General features: G+C 37.3%; 2 protein-coding genes across 5 annotated transcripts in view; one reads left to right on the top strand and one right to left on the bottom strand.

The window, feature by feature from the left end:
• The window catches only part of LOC135474108 (transmembrane protein 131-like), a 53135-nt gene extending 38953 nt beyond the window's left edge, over positions 1-14182 (bottom strand). For all 3 annotated transcript variants that reach the window (XM_064754119.1, XM_064754120.1, XM_064754118.1), the window contains exons 1-4: positions 14027-14182; positions 11823-11887; positions 6390-6421; positions 1303-1371 (exon numbers count right to left, since the gene is read on the bottom strand). In XM_064754119.1, coding sequence (XP_064610189.1) covers positions 1303-1371; positions 6390-6421; positions 11823-11887; positions 14027-14150 — 290 coding nt within the window. In that variant the 5' untranslated portion in view covers positions 14151-14182. The remainder of the gene's footprint in view (positions 1-1302; positions 1372-6389; positions 6422-11822; positions 11888-14026) is intronic.
• Positions 14183-14694: 512 nt separating this feature from the next.
• LOC135472763 (ELMO domain-containing protein 2-like) lies at positions 14695-25782 on the top strand. Of its 2 annotated transcripts, XM_064752430.1 has the most exons (9): positions 14720-14803; positions 16672-16743; positions 18791-18967; positions 19660-19786; positions 20160-20289; positions 21185-21318; positions 22330-22398; positions 23035-23177; positions 24034-25782. In XM_064752430.1, the coding sequence occupies exons 3-9, from the start codon at positions 18811-18813 to the stop codon at positions 24183-24185; spliced, it is 912 nt and encodes a 303-aa protein (XP_064608500.1). In that variant the 5' UTR covers positions 14720-14803; positions 16672-16743; positions 18791-18810; the 3' UTR covers positions 24186-25782. The 2 variants fall into 2 exon arrangements, with proteins under 2 accessions (XP_064608499.1, XP_064608500.1); XM_064752429.1 differs by lacking the exon at positions 16672-16743 and having other exon boundaries at positions 14695-14803.
• The last annotated feature ends 1771 nt before the right edge of the window (positions 25783-27553 follow it).

The following is a 27553-nucleotide window of genomic DNA, read 5'->3' on the forward strand; positions in this document are numbered from 1 at the left end:
CTTGTGGTTTTTCCTTTCTTCGATGCACGGTTTTGTCGCCAATTGCCATGAAAGTGCGGAAAAGTGCAACTTCCCCCCATGTTTGGTGGTCATGTGACACAAATCCGCTGCATCTGTGGAGCTGAAAATAACTGAGTGCAAAGGGCTACATGTGTACTGTACGTTTGAGGAAAATCGTTGAAGTGTCTTAATAAATGCAGGAGTTGCAGTGCTTGAAAAATTGTCTAAAGGCTGATTTGCCATATTTGGCACTTTGATGTCCCCATGTTATATGATGCATTTTAAATGCATTTACGACTAGGATGAAAGCATGAACATTGTAAGCATGCTACCCGACGTAGTTTGACAATTGCGATCAAAACACGAGAAAGCACAATTTCCACCTTATTTGAAGGTCTGGAGAGAGAAAACCATTACAGAAGTAAAGCTGAAAATCACTGAGAGCAAAGTGCTACACATGTACTCTATGTGTGCTGAAAATCGTTGATCTGTGTCATTAAACACAGGACATGCACGTTTTCAAATAATGTCCAAAGGCAGATTTACCACATTTGGCACATTTACATATACAAGCTACATCGTGTAATACAACGTATGAATGGCTACGAAGAATATGTCTCATATATATGTTTTCCTAACTGCCTGGTTTGCACTGCAGTTGCAATTGGCTCAACCAGTGTATTGTGTGTGTGTATTTCCAAATGTTAGCTTTGTTTTGCACAGACTTTGTCTTCTTTACTATAAGCTAACCTGGCCACACTGATTGACAAATATCGACATGTGCCTTGGTCCAGGTGTTGTCTTTCTGACAATGGCCGAGCTATCAGTTGAGCAGTCAGTTTGTGCATGGCAGGTCGTGGATTGAGACATGGAAGTGTAAACTTGCTGTTATACGGGTGGTGTATTATTGGGTGGGGAAAACGTCCTCGATCTGAACCAGGATCCCGGCCTAGGAAATGCTGTTCGCAGATCCATTCTAGTTATTACTGTTTCTGTTAAGCTACATACATAGTGTAGCATGAACAACTACACGGAAGGGCAGCACTGTTGTTACCATAGACTGAAGGTGGATACCGTCTTCCTGTATATCATGGGGCGCAGTTCAGAAAAGCTTCTTGATCACAGCTTGTGACTGCACATCAATCATTTTGTTTTTTCTTCCTTCCTTTTTTTTCCACACAGAATCTACATAATGTAATGTAAAGAAAGTTTGTTGCCTAACAACGAAAGAATGTGACCACTAAAACATACATGTGCACGTATGTGTAAATAAATGTACTGCCAAAAGGTGAGCAAACTTACTGTTGTTGGAAGTCCAGAAATGGAGGATCTAAAAGAATGGCACTGTTTGATGAACTGCCATCGGGTCGCCTGCAGAATAAAAAAAAGAGAGCGTTAACAATCGAGCGAAAATTTCTCAAACGGTTATGCAATATGACATGCCAATTGTGCCCAGTATCCTGTGGCTTTCATATTATACATCAGCGATAGATCACATCAGCTGTGTCTAAGATAATTTTGGTTGCTGGTAATCTATAACTTACGATGTGATATATGAACATTTTGAATTTGAGTTTACAGACAAAACTACAATGGTTGGGTTGGCTAATTTCAGGGCTTGTTGTGTTCTGGTAAACATGATTTGAGATGTTTAGTCGCTGGTGACTGGACACCGTGAACGAGCGACTCAGACAAGCTTTCTGCATGAAGCTATAGTCCCAGGTAGACACATTAAGTCTCATCCAAGTCAGAGTGGGAAAAGTAGGTTTAATGTGAACATGTAAAATGATTTATAGACAAAGTATAGCCTGTAGCCTTGACACTAATGGTTAATCTGTAAATGGCTGCCTACGCGTGTTTCTACTTCTTTCCCCTCAGCAGTATTAGCTACACGTACGGAGACGGACCAAGCAAAAGTAGCCCTGGGACATACTACACCACATATACATAAACCATGCAACAACCTACTGTATGGATGTACGAATATGAAAACAACACTTTTATAGATCATTATTACACCCACAACCAATACACAAGCTGAACAATGAATCCCTAGGCATAGATAATGATGTCGCAACTTTTAATGCAATCAGTGACTTTTGGATGCTGTGAGAATCTGATATTTTGGTGATAAATGGTTTGGAAATTCTCCATGTGAACTGATGAGCTCACAATTCACAGCATGTTTATGAGCTACTGTATTGTACATTAAAAATTCATTCACTGAATTACCATCTATATTTCTTCGCTGCCAACGTATGGAAAGAGGGATTCTGAAAACACTCATTATCCTATAATTCGTAGGCAATAAAATCAGGAAGTTTGTCCTACCCGTTAATACATGTGTGCAGCAGAAGATAAACAGAAGCTGACTCCAGCTTAGCAGTTTTAACTCTTTATTATATACATGAGCGACACAATTCCGACATACATCATCAACACATGCAAAACAAATCTAAATGTGAACTGTGGAATTACTAAATTTGAACATTGGAATTTCAGAGCCTTAAACACACTGCAAGTCTGAAATTGCTTTGTGGACCCAGGATCCCGGGATGTATGTATGCTTGGGGTTTACTGTCTTACTTAACAATCTCTTAGTCACATGACAATGAGGAGTCATTGGGTGTATGTACATATGCTGTGTCTTGTGGCAGGGCGAGTCCATGTTAACAAAGTGCTGCTGCCACTGAAGCATCATGCCGAAGACGTAATGTATACCTCACTTACACCACAGTTGTCAGTTATATGGGTACATGTAGTCTGTTTCAAGGTCTGGCCCGGGTAAAGTATGTATGCACTATAACAAAGCACATCTCTTCCTTAGCTACTTGGTAGTTCAAATACATCCCATACAAATCTTTATTTGTCTATCACTCAAACATTTATTTAGTTATTTATTTATGTGATTAATGCTTAATGCAATGCTTTCATGAAAGAATTTCTCATTTACGTAACAGCCGTCAGTTTCAGGGGTAAAGTAAACTAGAGTGTCCGACGTAATTTAGTGCTGGCCTTTGGCAAGTCATTGACAAACTGTTCTCTGTGACGTAGATATGCTCAAAATATTGGTAGAAGACTGCGCAAAAGGTATAAACCTGTAGCCTTTGGCAAGTTACTAATGAACTTTCCCACACATGTGATCTACAGATATGCTGACCACATTAGGGGAAGACAAGTGGCCTTCAACGAATGCTAGACTAAGCCAATGTCCGCATTATCATTATCCACTGCTTATTATGAACAGGTCTCCAGAAACAGTGGAAAACACACTCATACATGTATTCAATATCATTTAATTATTTGATTAGTGTGTGTACGCCGTTCTGAAGAATATTTTACTTATACGACGACGGCCAGCATTAGAGTGAGAGGAAAGGGGAGCCAGAGGAAACCCCTGGTTGTTCATTATGACAGACTGGAGCTAAGGTCACAAATCCATACTTGTATTTGTTGCTACCACTGGTTATCAAATATAAAGCCAGCTTCTATAGGTACATGTAAAAAGCCATATTGTCTTTCACAGAAACTGACCATTCTGGAGGCTTTGTTTAGCGGTAAATGCATGACTGACGGTCAGCAGAATAGGTGAAATGTATAACAATAGCCCATGAATTTTTCATTAACACCTTGGCTTAATCATGCTAGTCTTGTTAACACAACAGCTCTAGCTACAAAGCTAATTAGAGAGTCAGTCCTCAGCTGCTGCATTTATGACAGAAGGCTCAGGTATGCAGCCGCTGGTGGGACGGTCTCCTATGGACAGAGAGGCCAGAGGATGCTCAAGTGGCCTCTGATTAGTTTTACCTGGTCACTGAGCCAGGTATGTGTATACTGACTGACTAAAGCAGGAACAAACATATTGATTATGATGTTCTGCTAGAGCTATTAAAGGCAGTAGAGCAGGTCAGCTTGGCTTATGGCGTCTGGCTATAGCTCAGCTGCTTCTAACACATTTGTACAGTTTACATTAAATATTAACGCCCCCAAAATGCAGGTGCACGTCTATCTGTTGGCACCTGGAAGGAGAAAAAGGTGATGACAATGTATCACGTACAAGACAACTTGGATAGTGAATGTCATAAAATGGCACCCTCGATGGATAGCTCAAGATTCAAAGCAAAGGATTCCTAAGGCATATGGGTCAAAGGTGGACAATCACAAAACATTCATTCCACACAAAGCAATACAGTAATGATACTGTATATGCATTACTCCAGGGATAGGCTTATAATTGATACAACCAATTGATTCCGGAGCACATGTACAAACACACTACCCCTGGCAAGACCGTCATAATTGAATACTTTACCAGTATATTGACTAACAGACATTTATTTGTATACGTCCATATACAAATACATGCAGTGTGGTTTCACCATATACATGTACGTACATTCATCTGTTATAGCCGATACCCAGTGAGTGCTTTATATTCTAACAATGTACTGTTAACACGGAGATTAAAGAATAAGACATCATATCATTTTCAGCTGCATTACATCGCAGAAAGAATGTTACTGTAAATCTTCAACCTTTTCAACCACTAAACCACTTTCTTCAGTGGAATTTATGCATACAACAATTATGATACTAGAACTGATTTGTTCATGTCATTAAAGAAAAGTTTCATAAAATATTATTTTTCAACACCCCATAGTCCTCTCAGAATGTTTCAAAATATTGGTTACAGAAGCATTTAAAAATGTTGTAAATTAAAGTATCTCAAAAGTACACATGCTTACTTCTTCATTTTATACACTTCAATCGAACGGTGAAGAATGTTGAAGAGCCTTTCAGCCAATAAACTTTATTATATTTATTTATTTGATTGGTGACTAATGGCCTGTTCAAGGATTTATTCGAACATAAAGAGCTGGAGTAAACCATCAACCTTCGCCAGGTACATATACACATGTACATCTGCGTTTTTTTCTTCTTACAGATGGTACAATACATGTGTACTTAAATTTGAAGAAAATGAAACAGGCATCACAACAACAACAACAACAACAATGTTGCTGTGCCAACAATACTTATACAGTGTTGCAATGAAGGATTAAGTAATGTTCTAATGGTAAGAAATAACTATGCAGGTGACAACTACCTATCTGTCCAAAGACAGCACATGTACATGTACATGTATGATCAATAGTAGCAGCCCCTCACACAACAGATCAGGACGGGCAACCCAATCAATACATTTCTACACGATGTGTCATCTTGAACATACAGTCAAATTCACTTTCACTACCCAGCTAGCAACTCAGCCTGCTTTTTAGGCCTCATTCGGGACTGTTGCACAATATTTACATACCATCCCAGGCACAGTATTAGCCACAAAAGGAAGCGAGTGGGTGTGGGGTGTGGGGGGGAGGGGTACATACCTTCCTAAAAACGTTTAATAGTACTGGTGCTATTGATATACTTTCTTTTCCAAAGACCATGATAAAGCTCACTGTATTTATGTCCAAGTGGGATTAAGATGCTTCTCAAAAGCTATTCAAGCTAACTCTTTAATATGTTAAAGCAATAAAAATTACACCACGCACATTATACTGCAAAGAGGTAAATCTATGCGGTAAGCTGACTCTTTACACCAACTGTGTATCACTCAAGGCCATGACCATACACTTACTCCTGTGTGTAACTTTCTTTTAGCATGTCTACATGCTCTAACTACCAAACACACTGGCAGTGATTTCAGTGACTTTTTTTCACAAAATTGACCTGGTTACCCTTAAGCACATTTTACATCAGAACAGTTGGCCTCTTAATCTGAATTCTTCCTTTTAAAATTTCCTAACATGCATTACATGTGTGTACCTCAGAATAGGCATTAGTACATGTGAGCAAATTATTTCAAAAGATAAAACATTTTTACTACCACAAAAGATCCATTCCAGAATTCATGATGAATGACAGCACAAGCCCATAATTACATTAGACTAGCTTCATTAAAATTAGGCTTTTTTTTGAAATCCTTAGAAATATCCAGGGCTGTTATTTACTGGAAGTAGATTTGGAAGAAAAAAATCTTTCTGCACTGAACAGTTAAATATACATGGATAAAGAAACTCGTCGAAAACAATTCATATGTACAATTAAAATGCCTCTATTTCAAATAATATTTGTGACAAACAGTCTCATGATATGCCATAAAGCATGGCTTTTCAGTATCTACTATCTATGTACTTTAGTTCATTTCCCTGTTTGCAGAATCCCCCATCACATTATTAAATAGACTGATGCGCACACAATACAAGCATTCGTGTATAAAATGTATACACGTACACGCAAGTCATGCATGAAAATGGCCAAAAGAAAAAATGAAATCCACCATACCATGTAATAAATAGATAACTAAAGAAATCAAGCTAAATACTTACGTTATATCTTCGAAGCGCTGTCCTGGTTTCACCTGAAATAAATGACACATGTCCACATTAGTGTTAGATATGAATTTGATGAATACAGGTTTTCTATGTACAGGTACATTAATGAAAACACATGTCTATTTTATAACAAACACCATCACCTACATTGTTAAACGCAGAATGAAAGTCAAATGCATCACTTATCACTTCTAGACCAAGGCATTCATATTTTGGGGGGCTTCGACTTATTATAATGCTCTGTCCACATTACATCATATCAAATTGTTGTGTTATAATACACATACAAGAACAGAGTATTTAATTGTATTTATCTATTTGATTTATGTTTTACACTGTACTCAAGAATATTTCACTTATACCAAGGCGGCCAGCATTATTGTGGGAGGAAACCTGGCACAGCCTGGGTGAAACCTACGACCATCTGCAAGTTGCTAGAAAACCTTCCCATGTACAGCCGGAAAGGAAGCCAGAAAGACCTGGACTTGAACTAACACCAACTGCATTGGTTGGGAGGTTCCTGGGTCATAGCGCAGTGCCCGCGTGCTATCCCTCTCGGCCACAATTTTAATGGCATCCATAAAAGTAACAATTTTGCACTCAGTTTATATAATGTCTTTGTTTGCCCCCAATGTCTACCTACATAGCTCAGGACCTAATTAGAAGATTATGCATGCCCTGAAAAAAATTGATATCTACTCTAATGTGTTTTATCAATGTACACTTACAAAATACAACATAAAGCATCCAATTCTGTGATAAAGTTGTCATACATGTACCAGTGCTTTATTCCCCCCATCAAACATGAACTAATAACGTTGATCATTATGATTTGAAATTCATCAATAGCCCTTCGTGCAAATGTAGCTTTATCTAGAAACAAATCATACCAAGCTCTCTTGAAACATCTCCTAACCATGCTTAAGTTATCTAAAAGGAATTGCTAAGTATCTCTGGGTAAAACTCTGTGAAAGGCTACCACCCAATAAGGTAAAGGAAATAACAAATTTCCTTATAAACTCTGCAGTAACAACAAACACTTTACAGAGACAAAAGTCTGCCTTTGCACCTTAGGTTTCCCATTCAATCAAACAGGGTTAATTTTTGTCTGCATTTTTTCCTGGTTTGAGAAGGATGACAGCTGAGACCTACACTACTTGTTGCTTGAAGAGAAAAGAAAAACATCTGCTGACAATACCCTGACACTGGCACTACCCCAAGATAATATTACATGTAATGTGATATGTGGGTGTCTGGGCTGTACTACCACTAACAAGAGAATACCTGGTGTACAGATTTTCACTCTACCCAGACCTGGGCTTTTGTTGTAAAAACTTTTTGTTAACCCTCGCCAAGAAAGCGAACACGCAGTGTGTATTAAAATGTCTCTATTTTCAGCAAATGTACACAAGCCCATGAGCACACAATACCTGCTTTGTTACAGGTACTGATCAATGCCCATCATGTGAAATATTCCTGTTCTGTTAGCAACGGCAGCGCAATGTAACCTATTTTATTTTTTAAAAGTATTAAGTATTTTCAGGCATTAGGTGCCTACCTTTGCCTACAGTAACTACTGAAGATTCCTTTCTTATAAATTTTATTTTTCACACTATTTCAAGTTTTAAGCAAATTATGACTTAGAGATACGATATACTTGTTATCCTACAGACAAAAATAAGCTTATTCTGGCCATTAAATTCATTTACTGTGTTTCACTAAACATTTTGTCCTCTTAAAATGCCCTCCAGAAGCATGTAATGGCGTTAAAACTTATGATGCCAAAAGTTTTTCTGATAAAAATTAATCAAATTTCACAATAAAAAAACTCTTAATTGTATAAATCAAAGAGAATCAAGACCTGAAAGGAGCTAAACTTTAGGTAAAATGCAGTAATCACCAGTCATTTGTGCAAGTTCCACTCTATCAGAAGACCTGAAACTTTCTGAGCCAGCAAACAGAAGAGTGTACTTTCAGTTTCAAACAGAAAATGATGCAATACCTATCTCTGAACAGAATCGGGGTAATGTGACAACCTACAACTCCATATCTCTCTATATGAGTTTTTTGTATGTGTATTTACTATCAAACACTTGACTGCTTATTTAATACAACAGTTAAGTCGAGAGGTTTATAGGTGCTGAAAAAACGATGTAACAAAAACCTGTACGAACTTGTTTGTTTTTGATTATCAAAAGTGTATTTATGGAGCAAGGTATCCATTTTTACATCCATGTACGTGTAATGATAAACCAAGATCAAATCAGAAGCCTAGTGTGCTTCTAACACCATTATCATTATTGCCAATAGCATGTCTTCCGAATCCATGTATACAAAGAAAGAACACACATTAGTGATATGAAGCGCGCCAAGAAACCATTAATCAATACCACATGTGAGAAGGCACGACTTCCTTTGTGAAGAGTTGTGTTGATAAACGAGGAAGCTTGTCCATCAAGAGTGTAATGTATTCCGCTAAATGACACCTGCATGCCTGACCAAAAATGAATGCAACAGGCAAATACGACTTCGAATGCTTGTATCATGCAGCGAAATTACAGCCCTGCTCAATCTATCTGCACAAGCTATCATTAGTAGCCGCCCACTTAAAAGCACATGAAACACGCATTAAGACAACCGACAGGCTTTACATGATACAAGACATTTTATCAGTTGATAAAATGATTTTGCTAAGACAGGCATTGTGGCCATACACACGGTTGTGTACTGTAGTGTATGTGTACATACCTATAACATGTTTTCTGAAATTTTCTGAATCAGATTCTGTTGAGCAACGAATTACCAATGTTTAATGTATTTATGAATGAAGTAGACAAATCATGGCAAAATTTGAGGAACTGGACATAAGTTCCTGACACAATGGTGATCGGTTAATTAATGTCAACACAAGCTACTGGACATTTTTCACAAGTCTTATAATACATACAAGAGCTGAAGAGGACATTTTTTACCTTCAGGGACACAGGAGTTTAATATTAAAACTTCCTTATATCACCACATATACATCATCTGAATATAACTGGTTGACGTAGTAAATGCAACAGAGATGGACATTTATTATTTCCTCATTTTTGCAATAGTATACAACATAGGTGTAAAACAATTACTAACGTGAACCCACCAAGCTACAAGTAATTTATTTGTTTACTCTCTACGATGTATAATTTAATTTGAAGCTGGGCATCACTCAGGTTCAGCAGGTTATAAACTATGCCATAACTTTGTCAGTGTAGATGCATGTACAACCAGTCTATAATGAAAAGCTTTCTGTGACAATGTATATGGTCAATACTAAAAGAAAATCTGTTTAAAATTTGAAACAGCGCATAGTAATTAACTACTGCAATACAGCTTCTAACCTTGCATTATTATGAAGAAAATTAATGAGCTGGGTTTACCATATTGCATATAGATTGCTTTCTACAACTAAGCTCATCACAGACTTTTCAACAGACGCTTGCTGTGGGTATTCCACTTACAGTACAACCAGATCTATTATTTGTTTTTGTTTACTACTTCATGTAAGCACACATGCCACAACTATGTCAACATGCAAACCACTAAAATACGCCTTTTCATGTACTTTGTGAAATGAATGCGTGCCAAATGCGTGCCAAATGCGTGATAAGCGCCAAATATATCACATACATTCAAAACATTAAATCATGAATGCAGCCCTTCCATTTTATTTCTTTACCTCATCAATGTTTTGGTTCTGGAATCCTGCAACAAAGTGCAGCCCAAGCAGAAAAACATGTACGATAAATGACCTAAAGTTTCGCACATGAGTTACTGTCGTTTACTTTCGCATGATCTGAGTTGGCGGCAAGATAACAAAAGAGAGTGATTAGCCCCCCTGCCCGTTTAATTATCCTGCATGGCACTCAGCAGCTCTGGTTGCTAATACTCGCCACATGGGGTCCAGTCACTGACAGTGAGGTGTGCTGGTCTCCTGATCAGTAGGCCTGCATGTACACCTCTGATTATACCCATGAATGGAATCGAAGAAAGTATTAAAAAGGGAGATGTTTATTACAAACCTTTAAGTTTCAAATGCTGTCTGAAAGCACGACCAAGCCAAAAAAGGAATGTACAGTGCAGTGGAAGTCACCTCACACCATTATCTGGTGACCAGTTGTCTGCTAAGAGCTCTCATTATGCAACGAACATGTGTATGCAAATGTATTTTAGCTAAAAACTAATTTCACAGAGAAATATCTGTCATCAGCTTCCCATGTCCATGTAATTCTAATTTAGTATCTCAGTCTACACACACATTTTGTTTCTTTGCAGTCGAAACTGTTCTCATATTGCACAAGAGTTCGTTTTCCCGCGTTTGTGTATTGGGAACCTCCATTAAACACAGAAAACATACTCCACGGGAGGTTTTGGAAAACTACGCCTACCAGGATTTACTTTAACCGCTTTTCAGTAGCACTGTGTGCGAGTCTAGCATATCGGGAGACAGGATTTGTTTGAGTTGTTATCACATTGGGAGTTCACACAACAGTTCGTCACTGGGTTTATAAACAAAATGCTTTAGGATTTCCTACACGCTGTTTTGCCCAAATATCATTTACATGTTGCCAGCGACAGGTAAGATTATTGTTTTGCCTTTTGCAATGAATTTTTACTGCAAGTCAGTGGAGATGGGGACTTGGATAGATATGGATAGACATTTACCTTTGGGATGATCAACATCCCAGGGTGTTAAAAGTCAGGTGTCCTAGCAACCTAAGCATTGTAAAGAAGTACATGGATGAGCGGGGTAGGTTAGTACTCAACTGTTCTCTGAAATTTTACAATTTATCCTAACAGGCCGAAGGGGACTGATCCATGACTATGCGAGGCCCTACAAGCATTTTCATCCAGAGCTAGTTTGTAAGTATGGATTTGCGGTGTGCTAAACTGTGCTCCAGCTTTGCATACCAAGCATAAAAATGGATATTTGACACTCCAGATGCATAAAGGTACTGGGTAGTCACACTTTAATCTTCACAGAGTTTTGTCCCAAAATCCCATTTATCACAAAATAATGATAATAAAATAATCTACCTGTTGCAAAGTGCATGTACTAAAATTATTATGATTAAAACCGAGGAAAACATTAACTGTTGGTGGTACCAGCACAGAATAACTGCACAGTGAAGCGTGAGCTTCTTTATTACATTGTGAGCATAATCCCTGACCACCCCTGATGCTCTCCCGTGGCACGCAGTCAGTAACAACCTCAACCAACGCAATGAATCCTGGGATACACTTTCCGGGTTCCATGGCCAAACTTTAGGTCATTTACAGTAGCCTGACTACATGTATATGTACATCTAGACCATTTAGTTTCCGGGTCACACATATAAAACAACGCACACAACGGAACTACCTCAAAGTCAATGAGTTAATACATACCTCTAATGGTATTCCATTTCCATCTCCTACTATGAATGTTAGGTGATTATCTGTCTGAATAAAAGCTGAAATAAAGCATACAGTAACAGTGTATTATATACATAGTGACAACGAAACCACACAAACAGCTAATGCTTAGGGATTATGAATGATCCCACCATGTAACGGCATCACTGCCAAAATCTGCAGTGCAATCTATGGCATTTTGAAGGGGTATAAGAAGCATACTGTTAACATTTGCAACATGAAATGAGTGATTTTAATATACATGTATATGCACCTCTGTTGTAAAACAAGGACATGTATCATGTTGTATTACAACTGGAGATAGATAAATGTATTTTACCAACTGTTAATGAAAACAATTAAGGCACCAAACTAGAGACACTGCATTAAAAGAATGGATACTCTTTAGTTGGTAGTCCAATGTGCAGGGAATTCAAATTAAGAACTGAATTTGTCATTCTTCCAAAGTAAATTAATTTTCAGACTGAAAATGTATTCACTACACTACAACAGTCATCACAGCAAGACAGCTTGCTACCTTTAAGTCTAACTCTATTTTAAATCCCATACAGTAAGATTATGTCAATAAGCAGAGAGTCAGTCTATTTACTTATTTACACATATCTTATTGGTGTCTTTATACATGATCACCATCTGGCTGATGGTTGGAAGAAGAAGTTGCTGACTAGCAAGAAAAACAACTGAATGACAAATTAGTTTTTACACACTTTAGCCAACCCAAGCCAATAGACAACAAATTTGAACACAGCTCACGATCATGGTCATAGATCACTGAAGAGTCCTTGCTCTCATTTAGAAGCTTAAATTACATTATGACAAGTGGTCTTTAACAGATGTTTGAATGCACAAATGGCCATTTAAGGGACTACCTTTTGTCACTGTGACGTTCCATGAACAGAGGAATTCACAAATTCTTAGCCTAAGACCCGAATTGAACAAACACCTCATAAATTATCAGTTAATCTCATTCAAGAATCACACAAAAATGTACACATGTACTTGATGGTACATGTATATGGTAATGCTTTCTTGCATCAAGTTTTCACATTTCCTCAAATGCATAACTGCATATAACAGTGTCAAAATCTATGACTTTTAAATATCACAGAAATGGATTTGATTGCAAGACATACTTTGCTCATGACAAATATGAACAATTTATCTTAGCCACTGATTCATTTCACATAACATACTGAACTTATTTGGGAATTTGGCTCAAAACAAATTATGAGGTACTGGTAAGATCACGGGTAGAACTAAAGTTCACGAAAGTCTGTGTAGCTTGTGGATGGATTTCAGGTATCATTACATGTGGAATTTGTTTACACTTTCATAGGTAAACATGTCTGTGTTGAATACAGCCTTAATTCACTCTTTCAGGCATGACAGAATATGGGTTTGAAAAAAACTATAAGGGTAAGGGTGTAGAGATATCAAAATAATCAGTGCTGTCAAATATGACAAATCATGTTAAACTGTGAAAACACCATTTTCAATTGTACAGACCAGGTTGTTCCCTCTGTTAATCAATTAGCCCCTTTTCAGACATTCATCAATGTGAAAAGCTGGTTTTTCAATGAATTGACATCCCTCTACCATATGACAGCAGTATCAACTTTAGAATTCCATGCCATTTTAAAAAATGGCTGCTTAAACAACAATTTATAAAGTCAACAGTAAAATGAAAGACTGGTATATATATTCACCAAATAAATACGTTCTCACTCTTAAATACTACACATGTAAGTACAAACTGTGATGCGAAAGACTCTTAGGCCCAGAGACATGTTATCATATCAATTAGGGAAGAAATGAGTTTAAATGGAATTCACAAAAACAGAACTATAGCTTATTATTAGGCTTAAATGTGGGGCAGGTGATATTTAACAAACATCCGTACAGACGAAGCGGACATGCCAACTCACCCTTAAAATGCATAGCTGTAGCACTAGCAGAGTGAAATGAAAAATCCCGACTTTAAACAGTGACAATTTAGAGAAGATGCCAGTGGTTATTAAGAACGATTAATGTTCATTACACTTCTGAAACGATATCACCAAAGTAGTGACAGCGACAATGACATTGACACTGACAGTCGAACCATTCAACTAACCAAAAGATGACAACCAACCAGTGATAAAATAACCCACCCTACAACTTGGTTCATGAGTTCTTACCTTGACTTTGACTTTCTACCGCATCCACCAGGCTGGTAATGTGAGGAAAGGAATTGAAAAGGAGGATAAAATGTAAAATTTCTAAAGCCATATTTTCCTTCCTGTAACCATCGATGCCCGCCATGCTGTTCTATTTCAATACAGCTTCATCTACCGATAAATAATCACCTGCGAAAGATACGAAGAAACTTTGATGATCAATGTTCACATTGCCACGATTTTAAACAAATATTAAAGATATCCATACGCACTCGAGAATAAAACGTTCTCAAAAGATGGCAAATAACGTACAACAATCAGACTAATATTAATACGAAACAGCGGAAAGATAGTATGACTAGCTTTGTACGCTTCCAGGTCAGCCTCATTAGCAACAAAATAATAAAACATACCAACATCTGATTGGTTAACCTGTAAAATTAGGTAAAGCACTTAATTTGAAGTCAGTGCAAGTACTGACCATGGCATTTCATCTGTCTTTCAGAATGTTACTAAAATTATGTTTTACACCTACAGCGTTATGCTATAACCTAGTTTAATTTACTTCATACAGAAGGCTTACATAGAAAAAGCTGAGGCATCTTTCGGTGGCAATCCAATCAAATACCTTGTTTCATGACTGCGCGGGTGAACGTTGCCAACAAGTGCTGCCCCCTTTACTCGTGTTTCAGAAGATGATTGTAAACAGAAAACACTGAAGATTGTGTTGCCATAGAACAACAACGTATCCAAACCTGAACCAATGCTTTGTTTGAGCGACGGATCAAAAAGAAATTGGTAACTAATTTTTTTAAAGTAAACAGTGTTGCATTTTCTGAGCATAAACATGTTGAGTGTTGTTTTAAGGCCATGTGGTACTGTAACTCATTTTATACAAACAACAACAACAACAACAGAGGTTGTACAGGTTAGGTGCTGTTTAGGCGACATGGTAGAGAATATGACGTCTCTGGATATAAGAGAGGGATCAATGAAACATGCATACATGAGACCTGAAAGGCCTAATTTCATTAAATGCAACGTTAGTTGTGGCGATATTTGAAAATCTGATAGTTGACAGCCACACCAGTATGTAACGTGTTCAAGATCACTGCTTCCACACCCAGTTGTATTTTTCCAGTGGGTGTGTGGTGGAAAGAATCTTGAAGAAACTCAGCCCAAAATAGGTTGTAGATTTGTGACTAAAGCCTGGTCAAAAGTAATAGTCTGAATATGTAAAATTAGCATACCCAAATGATTTTTACAATTTATAGAAAGCATGACAAAATATATATTTTTGGAAAGCTCAGTATATGTGTTTTTAAAAAATACATTGTTCATAATTCAGCGAGGAGCCACCCATAAAACATAATTTTTGGAAAATAGCAAAAAATGATCACTTTTTTAGGGGGTCAAAAACAAGGCCTATTAATTTATTCCATTAATGTTTTTCTGGGAAGTATATTGACACAATTTTATAATACTAAAAGAAGAATTATAGTATTTAAAAATTAATGGTAAATTTAGGGGTACATGTTGAAAAATTAAATATAAAAGAGTTCAGCTATTTTGGTACCCCATTTTGATTTTCCGGAAGCCAGTTCCAGAAAAATATTTCTGCTTTGGTTACTATGGAGCAGATATAAATTAATTACTAATAAAGTGTTTCAAAGTTTTCATTTTTAACTCAAAATTAAGTCAGACATTCTTTTGTGAATTCTACCCCATGAATATTTGCCCTACAAGAAAGTACTGTTTGTGTTATATCTATCAGTTACTTTACCTAAATATTAAAAATTATTTATTTTGTAATGTTACATTACACTTTCTAAGCAAATGCTGTAATCTCTGTAAAGTATTTTTTAAGTTAAGAACTCGATTCCTTCTGGAGGCATATAAATTCCATCTTTTGCCATTCATTAATTTATTCGTTTAATCAGGCATTTACTTATATCACATAATTCAGTTTTAAAATAAGCTGATTGTATGATCTGATCATGCACAGTTAGTATGCCATTGTATATTTAGAGCCAGACAACTTAGCACTACACGGTCATAGAGTAATGCTGTGGACACTATGTGCTCCAGTGTAAACATATGCTTTCAGTGTATGCACACTTAGCATTTTGTTACTTTTTACTGTCAAACCCCTACCATCAAAATCAGCTCCAAAATCACACAGGGCCTCACTTAAACCCCCAAAAGAAGTGAGTCATTTTTAGCCAATAAGTTTGTCTTTGTTTTTAAAGTATTGTTAGCTGTGTAATATGTGTAAAATCAACATTTTTATTTATCTGAGGCCAATAGCAGAAACCTTTGGCTTTGTTGTCAGTTTCCTGCTGTAAAAATGACTTGTACATAACCTCTAACGCCTGGTTTCTTGATCTCCACTATATATTCGGTACTATTGAGACGTAATAATACAGAACAACATGGTACTAAATTGTCCAACTTCCAGGCATCTTGGGGTCAGCTTTCAGCCATTTAACAAAATAAACTAGTGACGCCTCCTGACAACCTTTGGGAACTCTAGTAGAATAGTGCACTTAAAATGTAACTAACAGTTCATTTCACTTTATATTCATATTCAGTAACCATAAATTTGGGTTAAACTTTATCAACTCCCCTCTTATTCGGCGCACTGGCCTCCTCTCATCATTGGGAAGTTGAGGATATGAAAGTGAGGCTGTCTTACCTAGCCTTGTGGAAATGTGCCATACAAAAAAGCCTTTCTTGAAGTAAGTAACTTTCAGAGAAAGTGGCCAAGGGTACAAAAAAATTATTTTTCTTACAGTGATCTGGCCTGTATGTCTTAACCTGGAGTGGTTTCAGATTAAATTGGAAAAAAAAGGTCAGATCGGATTGACACTGTTGCAGCACATTACACAAGATAATTCTATATTGAATGATACTGGCGATGTTTTTTGAGAGAAATAAACTATAATTTGAAATGGGTTTGAGAGTATTTACCTGGCTGAAATGTATCACATAATCAGCGACAACAACGAAAAGAACCATTTGGTCGAGAACAGGTAGAGCTTTTGGCACCTGGCTAGACCAGGTCAGCTGGATATAGCAACTCTAAATCACATTTCTGTCAACTGCTCCACCGACTTTGTAACTTCCTTTTGCGATGAATCTGTATTTTTGTTTTATGCTGACAGCAATTTTAATCTAACTAACTCTAGTTTTGGAAGGGATGAGAGCAAAAGGCCTCTCCATGACCACTTTGTGCCATTTACTTTCCCGTTGAATACTGATTTCCAAAATGCAGATCAGCTGATGGATCACCAAGAGAGACAAGAAAGATGCTCATGAAACATTCACTATCAGATATATATATTTTTAGATAGAACTAGAGCAACATGCGCACATGGGTTAAATCCCATTCTCGAACAGGGAATTTTCAAGATACCCTAGGGCCATGATGAAACTGGAAAAAAAGATGTACAGCACTCTTTTGTGTGATATGATGATCATACGTAGGAAAGTTCATTAGTAACTTGTCGAAAGGTCAGTTGTTTCCTCATGGCACTTTGTTTTTCTCCACTTACAATACTGGGCGCCATGGTATAAGTGAAATAAATTGAATTATGGCTTTCAGGAATATTATTATCAAGCAAAAAATATTATACATGACCGTATTTTATGTGATAATTTGACCAACTCCAACTTTTGAGCAAACATGAATAAATGCTATGAGTCTTCACATTCATGACAAATCTAGCACTCAGAGTTGGATATCTATGCATACTTGGAATAACCGTCAGAGAAAACTTCAATAATATACCAGATCATTGTCAGAAAGAGAAAATCGAGGCTATAAGTCATTTTCTGAAAATCATTTTTTCCGAGACCATCGTCCAAGAGCTATAACTAGCCATTTGGTTTTTGTATTTATTTATGTGATTAGTGTTTTATGCCATACTCGAGAATATTTCATTATGTGTTGTGAGGAAACTGGGCAGAGCCCAAGGTAAATCCACTTTCATGCGCAGGTTGATAGTACATTTATCAATGTTTTTTATCCAGTTGGCATAATCTGAATCATGAATTGGCACAATTATTGGTCCTTGACTATGTATGTTACTTGTCAATTTGGTTTTCAAGTATATCGTAGTTTTTAATTTCCAGACTGAGAATACATGTATAAAAATAGGCTTTGTCGTCATGTAAGTGTATAATGGTGAATGGTACATTCAAGTGAAATGGAATTACTGCGGCAAATTTCTGATTGTTGTAACCTTTTTTGTTGGTGATTTTGTCTAGTTTATAACACCTTAATATAAAGGTAACTTGATTCACAAAAGTTTAGTGAAATTTTGTTTTATGAACTTTTGTAAAAGTGGACCCAGATCCTAAGATCAAAGTCAGGAGACCCTTGATCAAACCCATGTTGTGTCATACCAAAGACTTAACAAATGGTACTTGTTGCTGCCTCACTTGACACTCAGCACTGAGAAGTTAGAGCAAGGAAATATAACTGGTTGCCTTGTGACTGGGTGGGCTGTCATGTGTGGTGTCATTGTTAAATACGATGTCAAATCCCAAGCATAAATACCTACATGTAATGTAGCTCTGCATTGTTACTTTGATTTGTCTGTCAACCTGTTCAGTGTTAGTTTGTGAAGATAAAGACGAAGATAAAATCTTCTCATTCTCTCTACCAATACAGAATATATGCAGAACCTGGATCTCAGTGGGTAGCTGTCATGTGTATAGACTACTGTATTATTATTATTAAAAAAGCTCTGAGATTTCATGGTCCTTGTCCTTGGTTTGTAGGAACTGACTGACATGCCCTGATGTGGTCTGAGCTGTGGGCTAATGTGTGGACCAGCCTGTATCTGACTGTGTTCAGACCAATGATAAAGTGGCTGACCCACAAAATCACAGGAAAGTGCGAGCTGCTCCGCCTGATATACCTGTTCCCCACAGGGGCTGAGAGGACCAAGCACATAGGTTTGTTCCTATGTTTTCAATATTCAGTTTCAGCAGTTTCAAGCATGACATTTTGAGGGAGCTTGTAAACTAGCTAGCGCATTTTTTTTTTTTTTTGGAGCATCACAACTCTTTGCAAACAGTGAAAAAAAAAAAAGATTTAAGTTCCATAAGATTCAACTAATTTAAAACAAATATATTTATTCCAGAACACATGTAACAACTTTCAGACTTTTTTTCTTATGGACATTTAAAGAATAATATTCATATTTAGCCAGGAATTGTACATTGTAAGTGATTTTGTGCCATTAAGCCATGCTTAAACAATGATTTGTAGGGCAGATAACCGGTTCATATTTGAAGAAAGATGGTACAAGTAGACCTATATGGCAAGATTTTTTTTCATCTGAGAAAGATAGGGGTTTACAAGAATTTATTTTAAGAGAAAAGAATTCTAACAAAAATCCAACAAAAGCCACACTGGTTTGACAGGCAACTAGTGTTCGTCCATCCTTTACTTCAGTTAAATGAGCATGTAAAATTTCAAGGCTTTGTCATTGGAGAGTTGGTCTGGTAACAAACATATTTTTTTTTTTTTTGACAAACAGTTACATTTAAAACCCATTGATGGGCCGAGATGCAGATAAAGAAATTATTGTGATTTGTTAAGCTTCCTTGGTATTATATGTGTTTTTTTGTGATATATTTATCAGAGAAGTCATTGCAGCGTTCTCGTCATGCTGACCTGAAGAGGCTGGTGACAGAGCACAGCTATGATGTAGAGGAGGCGGTAAAGCTGGTGGTCAAAATCAAACAGATCGTAGAAGATGTCCATATTGAGTAAGTTTTATCACTGGTCAGAACAATGATGATGAATATAATGATAAAGCCTGTGTTTAACTATAGGGTAATGATACAGAAGTTCAATTTTTGTCCAGTCAGCTGCCTAAGCGTTTTGAAGAGCATTATTCTAATTAGATTATGTTACCTTATGCCTGGTTTCCTCCCACCATAATGCTGGCTCCTGTCATATAAGTGAAATATTCTTGTGTATGGTTTAATGCACCAATCAAATAAAATACGTCCATGTAATAGGCCATTGGAAACTAGTGAACATTTTAATTTATCTATTATTTTTTTAGAACATGAGAAGTATTAAATGTACATCATACTGCTCTCATTTTTGTCAGATGTGCCTTTTTCCATGTTGCAGGTTTGAAAGCAGACTGAAGGTTTGCCTCGTTCAGATATGTGCCTACAAGAGACTGTTTGAGGAAGTAGAGACAATAAGGAAGATAAAGTACGACTCCACAAATGCTCAGCATGAAAAAATGCTGTTGGAGGTAAGCTGATTTTATGAGTTTTCTCTTGTTTCCTCTTTGTTTTATAACCTATCCTTTTATAATCTAACCTATCCTTGGCCAAGGAATTTGCAGATTCCCCAGCTCCAATAGTTTGTCAGGCCAGTTTGGTGTGCCTATCTCAATCTGATTAAGGTCAGATCATATGTATATCACTAATCACTATATTCACTAACAAATGATCTGACACACTTCCTATCTGTGCTGCATTCAGTGACCTGCGGTAAACTGAGATGCTGTAAACAACCAGAGGTCATTGACATCAATAGCAACCAATCAATTTGAGGTGTTCTAAAGAGCCCATTTTCCCCGGAATCAGTCCATGTCTGTCAGGAAAAAGAGGAATTCCCATTTTCCTGCAGCGACCGTAGCTTGTCTCGGCAACATGGTGGACACGCCCAGAAAAAGATATTGTCGCTTTGCTTCAAACAAGTGTTTGTCTTACTGATTTAAGTTTGCTATAAACAACTGAAGTACAACAGCCATAAAACAGTATAATTTACCTATCTGTAAGTTACCCCAGGCTTTGGCTCTTTCCATGACTATTGCCTTGTTTCTAGTAGCACCTCTGTGACTGGCTGAAAGAGACATACCCCTTGTATGTGCCGGGAAGAGGTAGTGTGTCAGATCGTTGTTAGTGAAGCTGTATACATGTACATACGATCTGACTTTAATCAGATTGTACATATTTGTACATCACACCTGAAAAAGTTCGTCCAAAGTTAGTTGGTTTCTCCTGCTCATGATGGTTTCCTCCAACCATAAGGCTTACTGCCATCGTATATGTGCATGCGTAATCAGGGGTGATATTTCTGGACTGACTTGTTTTTGTTGAGAGAACTGTGTGAATGATGATACTTGCTTGTGTATGTTGTAGCTGTGGGACCTCTTGATGCCCGATGATCCCCTGGAGGGTCGGATCAGTTCACAGTGGAATACCATAGGTTTTCAGGGCTCTGACCCAGCCACAGACTTCAGGGGCATGGGTATACTAGGACTTCAACAGCTTATGTAAGCTTACCTGAAATTTGCCACATTTTGTATTAACCTGACCAGCTGAAATGTACGTTCCCGACATAGTGTGATTCCTCAACATACATGAAGTTCAGTGCACATACACTTGGTTTGAATTAGGAAGTAAAAACAACATGGCTTCGGGTAACTCCCAGTAAGAGCATTATGAAGAGAAAATGTCTTCTGGACAATACGATGCTATCATAATATGACTCTCTTATGTGTTGATGTTAAATGTGCAATTAGATTGAATATTTACTGCAATCATTCTGATATATAACATAGTTATCATTTAAGATTTCCAAAGTGAAACAATTAATATCACTGTAAACTGTAGAGAGCCCCTGTTTGTGACTGAGAATTTGAAAAGCAGTTACAGTGTACCGTTCACCAGCTTAACAGTAATCAGACCCATAACTTTTGGTCTAATGAAAATGTTACACTCTACACAGTCAGTCAGTGTAATGAACAGGAGTTGGTGGGTGTACTGGGTTTTGACTTGTACATACATGTGCCCATGCGCCCTGTGGCCTGGTTGTTAGAGTGCTAGCGCAGCATAATGACCCAGGAACCTCTCATTAATGGGGTCACTGTGAGTTCAAGGTCTGTCAGCAACCTCCAAATGTTGGTGAGTTTCCCCCCTGGGCTCTGCCTGGTTTGCATCCACCATAATGATAGCCGCCTACGTACCAGTGAAATATCGTTGAGTATGGTATAAAACACCAATCAAATAAGTAAATATTGTCCGAGTCGGAAGTAGAATATGTAAAGGGCAAATTAACACTGCTGCTAGATTGTTCTGTCAGGAAGTGTTGTTATGTGGACCTTGCTGCACAGCTGGTTAAAATCATGTCCATTTTATTGATGTTCATTTTAATTTTGAAACATTTTAGTACTTATGAAGTTTATGAATTTGACTTCGGGGTTTAACTTGACTGTCAAACATGGTTTTGAAAATGCATTGTTTTAGTGCTAATTTAATCAGACATTTTATTAAATTTTTCATAGATATTTTGCTAAGAAGTATTCCAGTAGGGCAAAACAATGCCTTTCACGATCCCAGCATCCAAACATAGGGTAAGTGTGTTAATTTAGTTTTCATATACATTACCAGTGCACTGTAGACAGTAGCTGTACGATATAGTCAGACATACAGCATTGTGTGTGATTAATTTGTACTGCTCTTCATACCATGAAATGACTCGCCCGGATAGCACAGTTGGTAGAGTGTCAGCTTTGGGAGCCGTAGATCTAGGGTCAATCCTGGGTCGAGTCACACCTAAGACTTTAAAAGAGAAAGTTGTAACTTTCTCGCCTGGCTTTCAGTATGAAGAGGATAGTGCAACGACTGGTTGACCCGTATCAGTATAATGGCTCAGGCCAGGCAGCTTACTTGCCTTCCGTAAGTCGTCTCATTGAAGCAGCACTAGATAAAAGAGCGGTGGAAATCCGCCCCCAACAAGGAGGCACATTACATACACCCTGAGGATTCCTTCGTCCTCATATGACTGAAAAATTGTTGAGCACGACATTAAACCCCAAGCGCGCACTCACTCATACCATCAACGCTTAACCTGTATAGATGTTAGTATGCACTTAGTTTGTTAGGATGGGTGTTCAAATCCAGGTCTCACTCGCTATACACATCTTTTGTTTGGAAATATTTCTTCAGTACATGAATTTTTATTTTATTATCATGACTTGTCTTTCCAGGTTGTCCTATGCCATCGTTGGTGTGAACATCACCGGTGTAGCTCATCATTTACTGAAGAAACGGAAACTGCGAAGTCACTTTTATAATAACATTGAACCAGTACATGGACGACCAACTGTTGAAGACTTTCATGAGGTTTATTGTAAGTTTTCAGTGCACAAGTTTATTTCTGGTCTCAAACTGAACAGAAAAAGAAAGAGATATCGTATTTCAGAACGCTGCAAAGGTAAAATACACCACATACCTTTTACATGTCAGCGGATGGTCGTGGGTTTCCCCCGGGCTCTGCCTGATTTCCTCCCACAATAATGCTGGTGGTCGTCAAATAAGTGAAATATTCTTGAATATGGCGTAAAACACCAATCGAATAAATAAATTAATTTTACATGTCAGCAAATAATTGAGTTAACCTGTAATAATGTCAGACATTGTTCTCATGTTATTATTTACTGGTATCATTTAATAGGGAATGCGTGGGAAGTTTACAGATTTAATATTATATACCCATATTAATTACAGATATCAGTTTTGAGTGCAAATCAGCATGCATATGCAAAAGTCATACAGTAGACAAACAGACCCATGGCACATAGCGATTTATACATATGCTACAGTACTGTAATTCTTCAACCGCTTCGCATATTTGCAAGGTGTTTATTCAAGCAAATTTGAAGGCATTATTCTGTGTTGACTGATAAAATTATGCTTTTTGTGAAGCTTTAAAACTGGCCAATCCAATCCAAATGGTTTTGTCCCCAAAATCAAATAAAAAAAAGTTGGGGAATTAGGGTATGGTGCATTATATTAAGTTTTCACCTTGAAACTGTGCTCAAGTTTTATCTCACAGAGATTCATAAAAAATGCACAAAATGTTCTGAACTGTGCATAACTGTCCAGGGGTACAATGCTTTCTATGTTATCCAGGAGGGATTATGTGTGTCCCCAAATAAACTGTTCTTCCTTGATACATGAATTCACTTCTTTTTCTTTCCTTACAGGTTATTTGTTTTACGAATTTGACAAGTTTTGGTACAAGGAGCGCCCAAAGACAATTATGGAGTTCAGTCATGTTAGAGACAAGTTCCAGAAGAGAATTATATCCCAGCTTAAAAAGCCAGGCGTAAAGCTGTGTATAGAGACGGATGACTGAGCTAGATAAAACAAGTGTTAAAAATTAGAACATAGTCTGGGACTTGGATCTTAGTACCTGTGTGATGTCATGACGGTAGAGACTGAAAATTGAAGCTGATCTGTGACATGGATCTTAGAATGCAACGTGTTTGCTTGCGCTATCGCTGAACTACGTGTGTAAGGCTATTTGTTGTACCTCTTTTTGAAGGAATTAAAAAAGAAATGAAGTACATGTACTACCAAATTGTTTTACATTCTCAGTATGAGAAATATGTTTTTGGAACTTTTAAACTTGATCAAGGTGGCATATGTTGTTCGAAATGGGACACTGTTATCGTTTGTGCATCTTGTTAAAGGCTAACATCTGATAGTTACTTTGTCTTCATGTTCTTGGGCAAGGTGAATCCATATTCAATCTTTATTTTGCCACATATGAAATACCAAGACTTGTCACACCATAATAATGGGCTTTTTTTTTTTGTTGTGTGTCTTTACATCAAAATACTGTAAGTGAACATTGAACAAGGTTCTGGTTGTTCAAGGTGTATGTGAATGACATTCCTCGTTGAGAGAATAAGAAAAACGTAATTTCACATGTTGTTTTTGTAATAAAATATCTCCTTACTAGCTTCACCATACCTATGTTAGGATTTCAAAGTTTGAACTTGGCAACAAATGTAAGATTTTACGCAATTGAGCTATGAGCTCTTTTTTTGGCCCTCTGTGCATTATAGCTTATGACATTCAATACTATGCGGCCATTATACCATTTCTCAGTGAAAGTCATACATTCAAAAGCAACTTCTTGTGAAAATCAAGTGTGTGCAAAAGGGTAAAGGATTGCTTTTATTTTGTCTGTTGTGCATTTTACTAGGATTTCATTTGATGTTTCATTCGTACTTTTTGAGGTGGTAACAGCTATGTTAACGAGAATTCATATAAATTTTATGTACTGCATAATACGTTACAAGTTGAAAGCATTTATACAGAAGGTCAAATTTACCACTATAAAATTGGTTCTTTCATTAAGAAATTAGGTGAATATGTTTATGCAGAAATGCCCCCAATGAATGAAACAGATGTGTGTGAAACATTCATGGAACACTGGTTATAAATTATACACAAAACATTCGGTTATGCATTTATGTGAACTATTTAGTTGAGAATAATACATATTCATAAACCAGAGGTTAGGACAAATTTCTCACAAAACCCAGATATTGAGTTTATTATGGCTGTTTCATGTATGCAGACTCCCATGTCTTTCAGGTCTCTGTTAAGTATACTCTATTGACTACATGTATGGTAAGAAGGTATTTTATTTTACAAAAAATGGTCATTCCGTAATATTTATTGATGTCCGTACATGTAGTTTTCATATCAGATAGCAAATGTAGCTTTAACCATTAACTGTTTGATGGTATGAATGGTTTAATTTACCGATACTTTAAATATGCATGTAGGCCACCTACCATTTCATTAGCAACAGCTCAAGCACATCAGGGTTTGTTTTTTTTTTTTATCAATGATTTACAATCATGTTTAACTCTTTCACTTACAGCCACTATCAGTACATATGTATTGTCACTTTTCACATGAAAACTCTCATAATAAAACATCTCATTTAATTGTAACTCAGTGAGTTGTTGACTTCCATAATTTCCTCTACATGTATATAGGCACCCAGTTGTATGTGCCACATCTTAATTCTTTGATTTAATTATCATGTAAATTCTAATTGGAATGGTAAGTGGAGATTTTTGGCTTACTTCGTCTTATATAGCTAATTTGACACAGAGAAAAGGTCTTGTGTGAGCCGTTTTAATAAGATCCTTATCATTCATTTGCTAGGACATAAAAGGTTTGGGTTCAAACACGGCTGGGGGGCCTCCATAGCTGAGGTGATTAGCACGCCGAGGACACAGAAGCCTCTCACCAATGCAGTCACTGTGAGTTTAAGTCCATCTCATGCTGGCTTCCTCTCAGGCTGTACCTGGGAAGGTCGGCAGCAACCTGCGGGTGATTGTGGGTTTCCCACGGGCTTTCAAGTTGCCTGGTTTCCTCCCACCATAATGCTGGCTGCTACTGTATAAGTAAAATATTCTTAAGTACGGTGTAAAACACCAAAATACATAAATAAATAAGGTTTCAGAAAGGGCATTGTGCGCTCTGCTGCCCTCACTGTCTGGTCTGTATTCTCTGTCTCAGTCGCTGTTTGTGTGGCTTTGGTGACAGTGACACAATCAGTGGTCGTCTGAACTTTATGTTCTTGAATCCTTGAATCTCACATCTTTCACCAATATGCTGTTCATTTCTTTATGTCTTACATGGGAAAGTTTGTCAGTACCTGTCCTCCTGTTCTAAAACTGACACAATGGTTCATAAAAGCAAATAATTTTGAGCTGAGTATGACGTTAATATGATCAATTGAATAAATTCAGTAAATCCATCCGTTAACCATATCAGGGGTTTCTATTAGTTCCAGACCAAGTCAAGAGATCAATATGATATAGGCTACCTTCGCTGAAAAATTGTTACGCTGAACAGCCAATAGTGCACCTTAAGGCAATTAGGCCTACTATAGTCAGTAAACATGACTGAACATTATATTTGTCTGTTTTATACCACATTCCAAAGCCTAGCCTGCTATTTCAAGTTACTGTTCCTACACGTACAAAGAAACAGGGCCCAGCTGTTCGAAAGTGTATTATGTAATACTGACATTAAGTCATATTTGATGTTTAAATTTTTAGCCAAACTCAGCAGCCAATGCAGTCCTCCAAAGTCAAAGTATGAGAGCAGCAGTTTTACGTTCATATTTTATATAATGTTACACAATTTTTTAATGCTGAGTACAAAATTGAAGACTTGGCTTAAACTTATGAACGTAGTGCTGGTCAGCCTACATCCATGAGCAGCACGTGTAGCCATGGTGCTACCGGAACCGACATCGAAACTGTATCTAATAGGCCTACCGCTTAACGGCTAGGGGCCGTAAAGGTAGCCATGCTCATTACATCAGCATGATGCCTTTATGAACAGTTGCAAGTAAAGCGCGACTGAGATACTTGTTTAATTGTTATTTGACATGGAACTCATTCACGGACTACGAATTTGAACTTTGATGTAGAATTCATGCTTGGAATATTCATTGTCTGTCCGGCATCATTGAAAACTGATGACCGCTTCTCTCTTGTGTGTTACCTGCTTTATTTCTTATTTGTATCATTTCTTCCATACCTTTGTCTTTGGGATTTAGTGTTAAACGTTGTTTTGACAATGGATCTTGCGATTAATCGACTTGGAACGCCTTTTACGGACTACGAATGGTATATGAATGTCGGACTTGACGCTTATATTGACGTGATTTAACTAGTTTTTAACAAT

Source organism: Liolophura sinensis, chromosome 8 (genome assembly GCF_032854445.1).
Source record: "Liolophura sinensis isolate JHLJ2023 chromosome 8, CUHK_Ljap_v2, whole genome shotgun sequence".
Taxonomy (NCBI): Eukaryota; Metazoa; Mollusca; class Polyplacophora; order Chitonida; family Chitonidae; genus Liolophura; species Liolophura sinensis.